The sequence below is a fragment of the Lepidochelys kempii genome, chromosome 13 (assembly GCF_965140265.1).
Source record: "Lepidochelys kempii isolate rLepKem1 chromosome 13, rLepKem1.hap2, whole genome shotgun sequence".
In the NCBI taxonomy this organism is placed as follows: domain Eukaryota; kingdom Metazoa; phylum Chordata; order Testudines; family Cheloniidae; genus Lepidochelys; species Lepidochelys kempii.
Window position 1 is genome coordinate 1,771,740 of NC_133268.1, and position 16,612 is coordinate 1,788,351.

Sequence of the window (16,612 nt, forward strand, 5' to 3'; positions counted from 1 at the left end):
GATGAAGTGAGCTGCAGCTCACGAAAGTTTATGCTCAAATAAATTGGTTAGTCTCTAAGGTGCCACAAGTCCTCCTTTTCTTTTTGCGAATACAGACTAACACGGCTGCTACTCTGAAACCTATGATCAGAACTAGTTCCTAGCTCCCAGTGGTGCTCAAACCACTAGCCTAAGAGGATCCCCAAGTACTAGTTCAACTTCAGCTAATTCTATAAATGTGTTATTGAGTGCTAACATCAAAAGCAAAAACAGGATATCATTTGTCAGTGCAACAGTGGTCACATTAAATATTAAGACAAATGAGTGATGTAAATTCTTGGCTTTTATTTGGAGCCTTTTAACAGTTACAGTAAGAATTGTCATTGCAAACCAGGAATTTTGAAAAGATTGAACAATTAAGTTAAAAAAATCAGAGTGCACACCTGTAAGACACATTGGGTACAGAAAGATAGATATAAGCTTTTGGTTGTTCCATTTTGTTTCACATAACTGATAAAACTAAATCTAAGAAAGGTTGTTTGTTTGTTTTCTGAAATAGTCATTCCAGCAGAAAAGCACTTAACATCTATCAGCCAATGCTGTACCAGGTCAGCAGAGTAGCCACTTGAGTTTTAAGTTTATTCTGGTTATTTTCTTTCCAGCAACGAAATTATAAAAGACTGCCAAAAAAGTCTATGATACAAACTTGTAAATAAGTTACCTGTATTATGGATTTCCAAATTCTATTTATGACTTGTCATTTCTTGGTATATTAGGGAATGATGCAGCAATCTGGAATTTCATAGGACTTTGACTTGCAAGACTGAAAGTTTCCACATTGAGTTGTGTAGACTCATTGGATACCAACTAGACATTTGACTATTTTGTGGTCAAGGAGCACAATTCCAATTATTCTTTCCCCTTTAACCTAAGAGATCTGTTTGCTTTTGGCAGAAGCAGAGGTCAAATTGATCACAGCACAACTCATCTAGTGTCATGGTAAACATGGATCCATCCTTGCTCCTCACCAGGTAGGATCTTGTGATACAGAGGTAAAACCACAATGATCCATAGCACGTAGCTGACTCTTCACAAAATGTGTAAAGCCTACAAATGTAATTTCCCACGGCAGGTCACACAAGCCACATGTTGCTACTTTGCCTTGAGTATGCAGAAAGGATAACAGTGATCTACACAGTTATCAAAAGAAAGATAGTAAGTTTTTGACCTCATACCAAATAAGTAATAGTAGAGAAGATTTTATGTGCATCAAAACCCCATTTTACCAATGCACTTTCACACTGCAGTACTAGTTTTGTTGCCATCAGTAACTATTCCTTAGGATAAGACCTCTATGGACCATTCCAAAAGTCTGCCAGCATGAATACTGGCAGGACTTTGGGGGATTTATCAGAATTTAAAAGGCAAGACATGCCACATTAGCATTTGTTTCTGCAGAAGCTAGTTAGTACTTGTCTAACATTAAGGCTTGGCTCACTGAAACTAACGGCAAGTTTAACAAGATGACTAAATTAAAAGAGATGTTTGCTCAGAGAGGCCGGTGACTGAACCTAAGGTCAAAAACATGGTATTCTTTTAACTTTGGTGTTCTAGTAATGCAATGCATTAGACTTCATGAGTTAGATACAGAGAAACAGACCAAATGTTGCTGTTACACTGCTCCACTACATTACACCCAAGGAAGGGGAAGCCCACAGTCAAACTATGATTTGTATTCACTGTAAGCCTAAAATACCAAAAGAAGTTCTCTCCCAACAGGATACAGGGGAGCCCCAAGATAAATCAATGCAGCAGTAATTTGAGCAAGGAATGGAGCTATGATTTGAGGATGAAGGCCAACGTTGCAAGTAGTGTAGCTTCAGACTGAAAATACCAGGATCCTTTGCTTAGTCTAATCATATCCCCAGAACATGACGACTCCAGCAGACATGACACTCTTGAAATACAGAACTTTATTTAGAAACGGCTTAAAGTAGAAAAAACCCTGTCAAGAAAAATCCAGGTGGAATATGGTTTTTCAGTAAAATGGAATTTTAGGGCAACAAAAGTCTAGAAGGCCACAAGAGAAATAGCACCACTGCAATTTTAAACAATGGCTAGTTACTTGCATTTTATTTTATTTTTGGCATTCACTGAAATTGGGTTTTCCACTGAACTTCACAAAGATTCATGCACTACACAACAGTTACCATAAAATGCTCGCCTTCTACACACATTTTAGGACAAGCTACGACCAGAAACAAATGCATACAAGCACATCAGGACTGATCAGACTCAGGGTGGGTGGATCATATGTCCTGTGGGATCTTGCCAAACACAAACAGCAATGAGAGGAACTTGATAGCAAAGGAATGGACAGTTCAAGAATAAAGTATCTTAAATATTAATATTAAAGTTAGTCTGGGTACTGTATTTTCTGCAGCAACATTAGCTTTTCTATTAGCTAACACATTTTTTGTCCCCAGAAGGTTACTGTACTGGCAAGTATCACTATTAAGATACACCAAGAGCTGAGGAAGACTTCCCAACAGGCACAAAATAGGTAAAGCCTCAACCCGCTCACTCCCTTTAATACAACAGACACTTGCATAAGGCAGGTTCTGTTAGGTCCATTGATTTAACCAGTACTCTAGGACGGGGGAGAGAATGGGAAACAGAAACAAACATACCAGAAAGGACACCACAAAAATAGAGGGAGACAGGACAAGTAGAAAAATGATCCAGAGAGTGAAGTGAGAAACTTTTGAAGAACCTTCCAGGCAATACGACTAGATACATGTTATTTCTCAGAAAATATAGTTCACGGGTTTGGCAAAGTTGTTAGTCACAATGTCAGAGAAAGATTTAGCACTCAAGATAATTTGTACGTTTGTCTGAGCTCTTCATACTCCCTCCCAATCTTATGATGGGCAACATTAAAGCCTATTTTGTCATTGAGAACTAACCACTTAGTAAGCGACTTTACACAGGGATGAAGTTTTATTTTACTAGCCCCTTTTGAGTAGTCACATTGCCACACAAGGCCTCCCAGACAGCAGTGCAACGTAGACGCTTTCTTACCCCATTATGAAGCACATAAAATCTCCTGTCACATCACTTTATAATTTGGCATATGGAAGCATATTTTAAATACTCTTAAGGCATTTTTATTAGAAGTTCTCTGCCGCAATTTCACATTAACTCAATCTTTCAGTGAGTCAGTCATTAGTTTCTCTACTACACACTCCACCTCAGTAAGATACAGAAGAAAAGACTTTCCACAAACCAATGTTTAACCAGCAACCAAACAATTCCGCAGCAAGCTTCAAAATATTCAACCTCTTGTTCCCTAAATATACCAACTAGATGTTAATACTGTTCTGCTACGAAGTGAAAAAGAGCTCCTAACTCAAACCCATTGGAAAAGAGTAAAACTTCTGCAAAGTGCACTTTAAGAAGAGGTACTTTTTGCTTACGAAAAGAAACCAGTGAGTCCTCTAAGAATAATAAAGTGGAGTATTTTACAGTTAAGCACATGATTTGGGGCAAAGAATTCTGATGTTCCTGCTCTGCTGGTACAGTATGTGGACTGTTAATACTCTTCTTGTTCCTCTTGTGGTGCTCCTTCGTCAGGTATCACAAAGCCTTCCTGAAGGGGGAAAGAATGAATGTATTAATGGAAGCAGATGTCAAATGAGGCCCACTGATCCAGCTGGTTGCACATACCCTTCCCTACAGTTTTACTTGGGATACTGTCAAGGAGGTATACACTCACTTATGAAAGACCAGACACAATACTAGAAAGATTTTCCCCTCTCAAATCTTGGATCCAGTTGTCACGGAATTTCAAGTATTTTTCCATTCAAACTGAAACTCCTGCGTAACCACAAGGATACTATCTAGAGCTTTAGTACAAAAGATGCCTGCCCCAAAGCACATCGAAGAAAGCAAGATTTGACACTGGCTTCATGGAAGACTTCTAGTTAGAGAAAATTCACTCGCTTGCCAACTAGTAGTTTATGTAAAGGCAGACTTACATCTGTTGCATAAAGAATTTCCACAATCCTCTGCAACACTGGATCACTCTCCCCTTCGTTCTCTTGGCAGATCAATTCGATATTTCTCAGTTTGCCGAAGTAGAAGTCCCTCTCCTTCTCCAGATCTTCAACAGTAAGTTTCAATACATTGATCTGCCAAAGAGTCACACATGACCATTTCTCCACCAGAGAGAAGTCTGCAAAGCATTTACTCAGAAAGCAAGATTCTCACAGTTCACAAAAAAAGCAGCTTTTCGTGATGTGAGACCACTTTGGGACTAATCAAGACCTGCACTGGTCTATTACTGAGACTCAGTTTACTTCATATATGTTCTATTTCTGTGCTAGACATCCAATTCACATGAGGGATGGTCCTCTTTGCAAATGTTAAGAGATCACTACTTCATGCAGGTAAAAACCCAACCATCTGCCCAGCTTATTCTTTTAGAGGCTAAATTACCATTTACATGAGGTCAGTTTAGTTTATAACAGTGTGATCCATGACATCTCACACTGACTACTGCAGCATAGCAGCAGCCATTCATAGTTTAACTGCAATGCTGCTAGATGTCTGCAACAGTGCTGTACGATGAAGTATCAGGATGTAATAGATTTAAGTTAGTGTGTGTGTATGCCATGTTGCACAAACATTTGAATTGTTTGCTATATTTCCAAGACCCAGTCATTTCTTAACTTAAATAAAGATTCAGGTAGATTAATCTAGAGCACTTTCACTTAACCTGACAGTCCACAGGTTTAACACTCACCTGCTGGATCAGCTCTGCTGATTCATCCTCTACTATTCCTACGGGAGCCTTTTTAACCATTCCAGTGCCAGTTTTAGGAGCTGCTGTGGTTCTCTGAGTAACAATGGGCCTTTGAGGAGCTAGAAGGCAAGATGCAGTGTTAATTCTTAGCCTAATCATTTTTAGAACCAAGTCCCCTCAGGAGTTATTTCCATCCATGCTTAGATAGAACAGTGAAGAATTTGAAAGCCAGTGTAATGCAGGAAGAAATGCCCCAAGCTCCCCATGTGAAGTGTCCCTTCTCCCTGGCAAGGGTGTTGGTACCAATCATCGCCATTTTCTTTAAGGAAGAAGCGTCTGTTCTTGCAGCCTTCATTTCTGTGGCTCCCAGGAAACTGTCATCTATAAGAGGTATAGCAATTCTAATGGTTACACACTATCTGACCTGAAAATGCCTGCCATGCCAAACCTACAGATTAAGTGTCTCACATGGAAAAGAGCTTCCTATCCTCCATGAAATAAGAAGTTTAGCACTACAGTGTGATCTCAGGCATATGATTTGATTCTGTGTTTTGAGAGACTGGAATCTTTGTGAAATAGAGGAAAGCTATGAACTACCACAATTTAATGCACTGAAATTAAGCAATGAGTCAGTTTTGCTATTTAGGTTATTGAAGCTCTTATCAACTAGAAAGACTTTCGGAAGATCTTCAATGTTTCCTTTACCTGCACTGCCGGAACTGAGAGCTTTCTTGGGTTTGTTCAGTACTGGAGCAACAAGGGTGGGTGCTGGAGCTGTTTCTTGGCCTTGTCGAGCCGCAACAGGGTCATACTCTTTCCCATCATAGTTTGCGTCAAAAAATTTTTTGAACCATTGAACAAATTCAAAATTGTCCTGAAATTTTCCTTTCACTAGTTTGTCCACAGGGATTATCTGGGGAGGGAGAAATAAAGCTTGTTAAACAGAAGGGAAATAATCTGAGAGTAAAGAGCAAGCTCTACAAAGTCACAGACTGTGCTCAGGATTGTGTAAATTCAATCTCTAGTCTAAATCCAGGGAGGATTTCTCTTATGTATTTAAACGCAGGAGTGGTCAAAGATTTTTCTCCATTAGTTGGAATGGAGAGATAATTGGACCCTTAAAGTTGAGTGGCGACTATCACATCTTATACCATTAGGCAGTAAGAATTTCTGCAGTGAGTTCCAATGTCAAATTTGCTCCTCCTATCCTAAAGTCTGTCCATCTCTCCCTACTCTAACATCTTAACTTCATGCCAAGTCTCACCTGTTGGCCCACCCCCCCACACACTCCTCAACACCCAGTTTTGGGATGGTTCCTCTCTCCCACAGTGCACGCCACCCTGCGAGAAGGGAGATAGAGAATTATTAAAAACTTGAAGGTCAGTCCAAATGGGCAATGACCAAGGCTAGCCATCTGATGGTTATTCAGTGATCTGAGACATAGCAGTCCAGCCCAGTTCTTACTAAACAAGAACTGCACAAAATAAATAGCAGTCTTAGCCCATTCTCTATATCCGTTCAGTGCACCTATGAATTCACCCTTAGGTGAGGTTCCCTCAAAATAAGAGATAACATTGAAATGTTAATATTGAAACCTTGTACTGATATTGCTATGCAGTACCCGTTACATGAATAAACTGCACTTTCCATGAACACAAAGATTATTTAAAAGGAGGACTTGTGGCACCTTAGAGACTAAAATTTATTAGAGCATAAGCTTTCATGAGCTACACTTCATCGGATGCATGCAGTGGAAAATATAGCGGGGAGATTTTATATACGCAGAGAACATGAAACAATGGGTGTCTGTATGGTAACACCCATTGTTTCATGTTCTCTGCATATATAAAATCTCCCCACTATATTTTCCACTGTATGCATCCAATGAAGTAAGCTGTAGCTCACGAAAGCTTATGCTCTAATTAATGTTAGTCTCTAAGGTGCCACAAGTACTCCTTTTCTTTTTATAGATATAGACTAACACAGCTGCTACTCTGAAACCAAAGATTATTTAAACTGTGAAGCATCACTTTCACAGGTCTACTCTACAGCAGCTTGGAATTTGTGGGAAGTAGTAAAACTTGCAGTCCTTGGGACCATCACACCAATTGGTTGTAGCCACGTCTGGCACAAACAGAGCAGGAAGCTCAACTGCAGTATGTCAGAAGAGTTGTAACAGTATTCTGTAAGTAAACATGTATGTTTCAGGTAGTGAAACTCATTCTGTTTGTAAGAGCCAGAAATCCAATCCTAGCAGCTCAATTTCCAATTTTGGGAAGTCAGAAGGGTAAGTGCTGTCATCTAAGCTGATGACTGGCAGACACCCAGATGTAAACAGAAATCCAGGTCTAAGCCATAGGGTTCATACAGCTGTGCAGCTGGCAGTACTGATAACTTGAAACTAAAATGTGTGCACCCAAGTGCAAGGAGTACCAATTACAATTCCAGCTTACTTTGTCAACACCCATTCGCTTAAAACCTGCTTGTAGAATCTTGAAGTTTTGAATGTATTCATGTTCCAGCTTTGCTTGAAATTTCACTTTCTTGAGTGCTACAGAACCAGGGAAGAGCATGTCCAAAAACTGACAGTAGGCAGCACCTGCCAAGAAAAACAGAATGTTTCCATAAGCCATCTTATACAAAGAGAAGTTGGGCAAGGTAATATCTTTTATTGGACCAACTTCTTTTGGTGAAATAGAGAAGCTTTCAAGCTACACAGAACTCTTCTTCAGGTGTAGCTCAGAAGCTTGTCTCTTTCATCAACAGAAGTTGGTCCAATAAAAGACATTGCCTCACCCACCTTGACTCTCTAATATCCTGGGACCAACATGGCTACAACATCTTATTCAAAGTAAGTCAGAATCAGAGACTCCTGGGCAGACCATTTACTGCAAGAGAGGGGAAATATGAAGGTTATAAGGTGGTCCCTGTTATGATTTGAACCCTTATTACACTGCCTCCATAACTCACTGAGTGAGCATGTAACTAGGATCTGCACCATGACATTACTTCAACAATTAACTCAGTGGGGTTATGTGGGATAGATAACCAGTCATATTCGGCTAGGCAAGAAAACCTGGTTCTCTAACTAGTGAATAAATTTGAGATTATTTTAGAAATTAGAATGACTAAATAACTAAATAACTAAATAACTAAATAACTAAATAACTAAATAACTAAATAACTAAATAACTAAATAACTAAATAACTAAATAACTAAATAACTAACTAAAACAGCACTTATCCACAGTTCTTGGTGCCCTGGGAGTTAAAAGGCCATATCAATCCTCACTCCCTAACAGAAATCCAGACATAATAAAAGTAACAAAAAAGCCAGTGCTTCATTCCACCCACCTCAAAGACCTCTCATTCCCTTCCTGTCCCCACATAACTACAATTTAGAACTTGGGGGTCGGGGAGGGGGATGAAATCCACTCACCCAGCAAAAAATAGAAATCTTTCCCCAGCAAGTATTAACTTAGATTCTGCAAAAATTTTAATTAACAAAAAAGAAGTTGCCAGCCCTTCCGGTTGGCTGCAGAGGTAATATGTATTTGGTAATAGGTTTGGAAGGTGAACTAGCCACATACATGGGAGGTGCCTATCTTGGAGGGGTTATTTTTTTCCAGATATACCAAAGGAGTCCATGTCCACATTCACTGGTGACAACAGAAGCCAAATACCCTGAACTGTCATACCAAGACCGGTGGTACACTTTTGTGGAAAATTTGTAAGAAGTCCGTTTAACTGCCAAGAACATAGAATTCATAGAATCATAGAATATCAGGGTTGGAAGGGACCTCAGGAGGTCATCTAGTCCAACCCCCTGCTCAAAGCAGGACCAATCCCCAATTAAATCATCCCAGCCAGGGCTTTGTCAAGCCTGACCTTAAAAACTTCTATGGAAGGAGATTCCACCACCTCCCTAGGTAACGCATTCCAGTGTTTCACCACCCTCCTAGTGAAAATGTTTTTCCTAATATCCAACCTAAACCTCCCCCACTGCAACTTGAGACCATTACTCCTTGTCCCGTCCTCATCTACCACTGAGAATAGTCTAGAACCATCCTCTCTGGAACCACCTCTCAGGTAGTTGAAAGCAGCTATCAAATCCCCCCTCATTCTTCTCTTCTGCAGACTAAACAATCCCAGTTCCCTCAGCCTCTCCTCATAAGTCATGTGTTCCAGACCCCTAATCGTTTTTGTTGCCCTTCGCTGGACTCTCTCCAATTTATCCACATCCTTCTTGTAGTGTGGGGCCCAAAACTGGACACAGTACTCCAGATGAGGCCTCACCAATGTCGAATAGAGGGGGACGATCACGTCCCTCGATCTGCTCGCTATGCCCCTACTTATACATCCCAAAATGCCATTGGCCTTCTTGGCAACAAGGGCACACTGCTGACTCATATCCAGCTTCTCATCCACTGTCACCCCTTGGTCCTTTTCCGTAGAACTGCTGCCTAGCCATTCGGTCCCTAGTCTGTAGCTGTGCATTGGGTTCTTCCATCCTAAGTGCAGGACCCTGCACTTATCCTTATTGAACCTCATCAGATTTCTTTTGGCCCAATCCTCCAATTTGTCTAGGTCCCTCTGTATCCTATCCCTGCCCTCCAGTGTATCTACCACTCCTCCCAGTTTAGTATCATCCGCAAATTTGCGGAGAGTGCAATCCACACCATCCTCCAGATCATTTATGAAGATATTGAACAAAACCGGCCCCAGGACCGACCCCTGGGGCACTCCACTTGATACCGGCTGCCAACTAGACATGGAGCCATTGATCACTACCCGTTGAGCCCGACAATCTAGCCAACTTTCTACCCACCTTATAGTGCATCCATCCAGCCCATACTTCTTTAACTTGCTGACAAGAATACTGTGGGAGACTGTGTCAAAAGCTCTGCTAAAGTCAAGAAACAATACATCCACTGCTTTCCCTTCATCCACAGAACCAGTAATCTCATCATAGAAGGCGATTAGATTAGTCAGGCATGACCTTCCCTTGGTGAATCCATGCTGACTGTTCCCGATCACTTTCCTCTCATGTAAGTGCTTCAGGATTGATTCTTTGAGGACCTGCTCCATGATTTTTCTGGGGATTGAGGTGAGGCTGACTGGCCTCTAGTTCCCAGGATCCTCCTTCTTCCCTTTTTTAAAGATTGGCACTACATTAGGATTCTATGAATTCCAAGTTCCCTTTTGCCTTTAGTCCTAATGTGTGGTCTAGTCATGCCATCTGCAGCTGTTAGGAAGGGGAAGAATGCAGGAGTTTCAATCAGGCTGCTGTTCCTGCTTGGGGCTCCCACTGTCTCCTCCTGTTATTGGAAAAGAGCTTCTTCTCCCTTCTCCATAACCTTCTGATGGTGCAAATTAAGGTAGGAAAGAAGCGTCTGCAACTGAACCCTCCAGCATCTTTTTCTTCTATTCAGCGAATAACTCCAGTGTCTGCCTCTGCTGCTCATGACATTCCCCAGGAAGTTGACATGACCAGTCAGTTTTCATTGAACAGCAGCAAAACTGTTTCATCTTGCTTATTTCACACTGTAGAGAAATGAGCAGCAGCACTGGAGAGGTCTGTTTTCAGACACTGGAAAGTGACACTACGCAGTTAAGAGAAAGTATGCATTTGAAAGTTTTTCGTTGCAATGGTGAGTGGTAGGATCTAAGACCTTTAAAAATTAATCAAGATTCTACAGAAGCTGATGTAGGTTCTCTCACTCCCCAGGGCAAGGTTCTCATGGAGTTCAAAATAAAAGACACCAGCAATCCAAAAGTCTTTATTCTTATTCTGATTTAAAACCTTGGACACTGGGTAACTCAGCTCAGTTCTTTGATTCTTGTAACTCTGTACTTTTGGTTCTTTCTACCCTTGCTGACCATTTCTGCAGCATCTTATTAATAGCACCTCACTCTCCTTTCCTTCTCCCCCTCCTTTGTCCAATCAGGAAATTCCATGTTTCCCACCTACTGGATGTCCTGCCACTGTCTCATACTCACCTCCTAGAACTGAACTATTTTCTCCTGATCCTCTCCACCTACCTTATCTACCACTACTTTTCCTGTATCCCATGCTCACAACCTTGGGTTAGTCTTCAACTCTTTTTTCCTTCCCCATATCCTGTCTCGAGGTCTGTTACTTCATTTTTATCAGCATCAAAAGACACCCTTTTGTTTCAATTTCCAGAACTAACTCCTTTAAAATGTGACTCTTCAGGACCATAACCCTAACACACTTCCCTTCTCTCCCCCTCCAAGTCTATCCAAAACACCACCATATCAAAATCCTCTCAACTCCAACTATATCACCTCAAATCACCTTGTTGGGCTTTGCCTCCTTACCCCATTAAATTAGAGATCCTTGACCTCACCTTCAAAGTTCTACCAGTATATTTTTCCCATCTGCTGTCCCAGTTCAATCCTTAAACTCCTCCCAGGCCTGCCACCTTACTTTTCTTTTCATCTTTTTAGTAACCAGCTATTCATAGAAGTTGGTCACCACCACCACTATAAACAGTGGCCACTATCTAGTTTCCGTCTTTCTTTTCGTGTTGGCATGAAAAGATGCTTGGAAAGTCTACTTCCCGTTGATGAAATCCACTTCAAATCCTCCTTTAGAACTCAGTTTCTCCCAGGAAGCTTCCCCTCTCCACACCAATGATTTCACTTCATTCTCCCTTTCCTGAACTTTTGTCCTATATCTTAAACTATAATCTTCTAAGAGGAATACACCTTTCACATTAAATGCAGGGTTTCAGAGACAGTGTCACAGCCAAGTTATAATGCAAGACCCACAGATTAACTCTGATTATGGGTTTGTCTATACTAGAATTTTAACTAACCATGTAGTTGTGGCAGTGTAAAGGTGTATCATAACCATGTTTTACAGTCTCCAGCTTTTGCCTATTTTGTTTGACAACAGGGCTATGAGCTGAAAGTTCAAGGCTATATGCTAAGGTAAGAGTGGAGCGTACAAGTCTTCAGCTTCCACAAAGCTATAGAAGCAATCCTTTGCACTCACAACTAAGATAGTTTGGGGTCCAGGGTTAGCAAGCCTCAAATCAAGCAAGATCCAGTGACAGACTACTGGATGCTCTTAAAACCCCTATTCGTGCCCTGTCATCAGCCCTCTTACCTGAGCACAGATGTTCAATCTTTGTCAGGTTCAACTGCAAAGACTCGTTGATCCAGGCAATCATGTCATGTCGACTCAAGTTATCACTGGTCACTGAAGTAGAATACACATTAACTGCCATTTTCTGAAAGATAGAAACCACAGATTAAAGTTTCATACTAAAGTTGTATATGGGTAGAATAAGATCTGCTACAGACTTGACTGGTTAGAACAGTAACGTACACCCTGATTTACACCCTCCTGTTGCTACAGAGGGCAGATTCTAACAGGGCCCGGTAACAGAACTAGCTGCTGGAAATACCCCAAGTCATCGGAAGCGGAGAGGAATGGATTTAGTATTTTGTGAGAGACGTGGGAGACAGATCAGCAGATGCCACCCAGACTTCCCCGAGCACGCTTCCCCCCGGACGTCTCGGATGAGCTGGTTCAGCCCTCTTGCCCCTGGCCCCGAAGACTGCCGAAAAGGATAGTCCACTACACTGCGGGGCAGGTTTCCTGGTGGACCGTACCGAGTGCAGGTGGCAGGGCTGAGGCCGCTAAACCATTCAGCCGCTCGCCACCCCCGCCCATAAGCAGAAGCCACCCTCTCCTTTCCCAGTACCAGCCTCCAGGGAAGTCGCCTCAGCAAAAAGCCAGGGCCCCTCAGAGTCTCTTTTTCTCACCGACACGGGACCGAAGGAGCGCGACCCGCCCGCCCTGCAGGGCTGCCGGGCCGGGCAGGAGGATCGTCCCTGCCCGCGCCTAACTCCCGCGGGGAGCGGTCGCCGCTGGAAGCGTCCCGCCGCCGCCGCCGCCGCCCCCCGCGGGACGCGCACAGCTACAGACCCCCCCGCATCTCTCACCTCTCCGCCCCCGGCGCCCGCAGGGCCCGGCCATCGCGGCCCCCGCCGACGGGGCGCTTCACGCGGCCGCCGCCCCGGCCGTTACCGGCCCTGCCCGCTGGGCGGCGACACGCGCCCGGGGAGGGGGCCGCTGCTGCCCCAGGCCGGCCCGTCAGGGCTCAGCGGCCCGGGGGCGGGGGGGGCGCCTCAGCCGGCCCCGGCCCCGCCCCAGCCCCAGGCCTCGCGCCGGGCCTCACGGCCTGCCGGCCCCGCCCCCTAGGCCCCTCCCCGGCCGGGCCGCGGGCCCCGGCCGGCGCCGCGACCCCGTTACCTGCCCCGGCTCTGCCCCGTCTCCTCCGCGTTCAAACCGGCCCCGCCCGCCTGCCCGCCCGGGAGCAGCACGTCACGCGCACTGTACGTGCTCGCGTCACTACCCGGCGTCCGTTGCAGCGAGCGTCGCTTGTCACCTTTCCTCGTGTTGGGGGGGGGGCGAGGCGAGGCGGGAAGTAGTTACTAAGGGGCGGGGCCGAGGCCTCGTTGCTAAGGCGCAGCACGGCCTCCTCCTTGGGTCACGTGATATTATTTAGCCCCTCCCCCGTTGAGGGCGGAGGATTGCTGGGGTCGGTCATTGGGCTACCTTGCCAGACTCCGCCCCCTTCTGGGTCATCCGCCCCCAGCCCCTCCCCGCCCTTCGCTCATCGCTTCCTCCACACGGCTCACAGCCCCTCCCCCCAGCCCCTCCCCGCCCTTCGCTGCCCCCACACAGCTCACAGCCCCTCCCCCCCGGCTCACTGCCCCTCCCCGCCCTTAGCTCATCGCTTCCCCCACACAGCCCACAGCCCCTCCCCCCAGCCCCTCCCCGCCCTTCGCTGCCCCCACACAGCTCACAGCCACCCCCCCGGCTCACAGCCCCTCCCCCCAGGCCCTCCCCGCCCTTCGCTGCCCCCACACAGCTCACAGCCCCTCCCCCCCGGCTCACTGCCCCTCCCCGCCCTTCGCTCATCGCTTCCTCCACACGGCTCACAGCCCCTCCCCCCAGGCCCTCCCCGCCCTTCGCTGCCCCCACACAGCTCACAGCCCCTCCCCCCCGGCTCACTGCCCCTCCCCGCCCTTAGCTCATCGCTTCCCCCACACAGCCCACAGCCCCTCCCCCCCCGGCTCACAGCCCCTCCCCCCAGGCCCTCCCCGCCCTTCGCTGCCCCCACACAGCTCACAGCCTCTCCCCCCGGCTCACAGCCCCTCCCCCCAGCCCCTCCCCGCCCTTCGCTGCCCCCACACAGCTCACAGCCTCTCCCCCCGGCTCACAGCCCCTCCCCCCAGGCCCTCCCCGCCCTTCGCTGCCCCCACACAGCTCACAGCCCCTCCCCCCGGCTCACTGCCCCTCCCCCCAGCCCCTCCCCGCCCTTCGCTGCCCCCACACAGCTCACAGCCCCTCCCCCCGGCTCACTGCCCCTCCCCCCAGCCCCTCCCCGCCCTTCGCTGCCCCCACACAGCTCACAGCCCCTCCCCCCGGCTCACTGCCCCTCCCCGCCCTTAGCTCATCGCTTCCCCCACACAGCCCACAGCCCCTCCCCCCCCCGGCTCACAGCCCCTCCCCCCAGCCCCTCCCCGCCCTTCGCTGCCCCCACACAGCTCACAGCCTCTCCCCCCGGCTCACTGCCCCTCCCCCCAGGCCCTCCCCGCCCTTCGCTGCCCCCACACAGCTCACAGCCCCTCCCCCCGGCTCACTGCCCCTCCCCGCCCTTAGCTCATCGCTTCCCCCACACAGCCCACAGCCCCTCCCCCCCGGCTCACTGCCCCTCCCCCTAGCCCCTCCCCGCCCCGCCCTTCGCTGCCCCCACGCAGCCCACAGCCTCTCCCCCCCGGCTCACTGCCCATCCCCCGAGCCCCTCCCCGCCCTTAGCTCATCGCTTCCCCCACACAGCCCACAGCCCCTCCCCCCCCGGCTCACTGCCCATCCCCCGAGCCTCTCCCCGCCCTTAGCTCATCGCTTCCCCCACATGGCTAATAGCCCCTCCCCCCCCGGCTCACTGCCCCCCCCAGCTCTTAGCTCATCACTTCCCCCCACGCGGCTCACAGCCCCTCCCCCCGGCTCACTGCCCCCCCAACCCTTAGCTCATCGCTTTCCCCCCCCCCGGCTCACAGCCCCTCCCCCCCAGCAGCTCATCGCTTCCCCCCCCCCGCTCATGGCCCCTCCCCCCAGCTCACTGCCCCCCACCCCTCCTCTGCCCTCCAGTCCACAGCTCATCACTTCCCACCTCCCCCCCGCCCCTCCTCTGCCCTCCAGTCTCCCCCACCCTTACCTCATCGCTTCCTCCCTGACTCACAGCCCCTCCCTCCAGCCTCTCTGCCCCCAACCCCTCCTCCTCCCCCCCAGCCCCTCCTTTGCCCCAGGCAAACTGCCCCCCAGCAAACCCCGACCATCCTGCACAGAGACCCCTCTAGGTCCCAGCAGCCTCCAGTTTCCCTGTTTGTTTGGCCTGTTGTCTCTGGTGCTGCATAGGGACCCTGGCGGGAACTGAGCTCCTCTCCTCGCAGGGGGAGGGCCAGGGGACTCTGAAGACACATGCACACTTTAGGTAAGAGAATCAGCAACGGCTGAGGCGTTTACTCAGGTTTGTCTTTTGCATAGTGGCCATGTCTCCCCTTACTGCCCAAGCCAGACCTTGGCCACCCCCAACCACCAAGTAGGACCATGTTCATCCCCACCCAGCCACCCATCCCCATTTCAGGGAGATAAGCCCTTTCCCGCTTGGCCAAAAGAGAACTGGCATGGCTTACCCCACTCTCTAGGACTGGGGTGGGCAAACTTTTTGGCCCCAGAGCCACATCGGGGTTGCACAACTGTATGGCGGGCCAGGTAGGGAAGGCTGTGCCTCCTCAAACAGCCTGGCTTCCACCTCCATCCACCCCTTCCCACCCCCCCTCAGAACCCCTGACCCATCCAACCCCCCCTGCTCCTTGACCCCTGACTGCCCCCTCCCAGGACCCCCTGCTCCTATCCAACTCCCCCTGCTCCCTGATTGCCTCCCCCCAGAACCTCCACACCATCCAACCCCCCCCTGCTCCTTAACCCCTGACGCTGCCCAAGAGGAGCCGCGGGCCAAAGCCCTGCCCACGTGGCGGCATGGCTGCAGGGGAGGGAGGACAGCGGGGGAAGAGCCGTGGGCTAGCCTCCCCGACCAGGAGCTCAGGGGCCAGGCAGGACAGTCCTGCAGGCCACTGTAGCTTGCCCACCTCTGCTCTAGGAATACATCATCTGCCACTTCAACCTCCCAGGGTATAAAAACATTTGCCAACAGGAAAATAAGGCATCACCAGTCCTCATCACTGGGTACAACAAATGAGTAGCCATTGCTCATCCTCAATCCAGGGCTAAAAGAAATCCTCACAAGATGAAAGACAAGTGTAAATTGTTCTTTAAATCTGCATGGAATCTACCTCAGTACTATCAGTCAATGACTCTGTCTTCCCTGCATTCACATACTCAAACTTCTCATAGCTCCCTAGAAGACCATGTTAGCCTGGGTAGGTGTTAATAGCTAAGGACCTGAATCTTCTTTGTTCTTCAGCCTGTGTTGTACTTTTCACCAGTTCTCTACACTCACTTTGTGTAGATGTAGATGGAGACACAAGATGCCAGGCAGTGGAGAATTATGTCTCCTTGTTGTATGTCTCCATTGTACATATTGCACATAGCTGGAGACATAATATAGAAAATACCTCATCTTTATGACTACAATGTGCAAAAGCAAACAACAAAAATACAAAGTTTATGCTGCTCCTTGATGCATGTATATTTTTAACATATCTTGCAGTTAGTTTCCTTTTTTGTTCATCTTGAAGATATGTCTTTGCTCATGTGATATGTAG

General features: G+C 47.7%; 1 protein-coding gene across 3 annotated transcripts; it reads right to left on the reverse strand.

Annotated features, from left to right (window-relative positions):
- Positions 1-309: 309 nt before the first annotated feature.
- On the reverse strand, positions 310-13,298 carry MAPRE1 (microtubule associated protein RP/EB family member 1). Of its 3 annotated transcripts, none has more exons than XM_073308706.1 (7): positions 13,075-13,298; positions 11,919-12,042; positions 7,237-7,382; positions 5,489-5,696; positions 4,784-4,902; positions 4,017-4,169; positions 310-3,628 (listed from the first exon to the last, which is right to left on the reverse strand). In XM_073308706.1, exons 2-7 carry the CDS (start codon positions 12,037-12,039, stop codon positions 3,572-3,574), a joined length of 804 nt encoding a protein of 267 aa, XP_073164807.1. In that variant the 5' UTR covers positions 12,040-12,042; positions 13,075-13,298; the 3' UTR covers positions 310-3,571. The 3 variants fall into 3 exon arrangements, with proteins under 3 accessions (XP_073164807.1, XP_073164805.1, XP_073164806.1); XM_073308704.1 differs by having other exon boundaries at positions 13,071-13,297; XM_073308705.1 differs by lacking the exon at positions 13,075-13,298 and adding an exon at positions 12,761-12,862.
- Positions 13,299-16,612: the final 3,314 nt, after the last annotated feature.

Bases quoted from the DNA above. Each gene is read 5' to 3' on its own strand.
- MAPRE1 (XM_073308706.1), bottom strand. From the start codon at position 12,039: ATGGCAGTTAATGTGTATTCTACTTCAGTGACCAGTGATAACTTGAGT. The intron at 5,697-7,236 runs GTAAGCTGGAAT...CTCCCTCCCCAG, and splicing joins AGCGAATGGGTGTTGACAAA to ATAATCCCTGTGGACAAACT. The intron at 3,629-4,016 runs GTAAGTCTGCCT...TTCCCCCTTCAG, and splicing joins AAATTCTTTATGCAACAGAT to GAAGGCTTTGTGATACCTGA.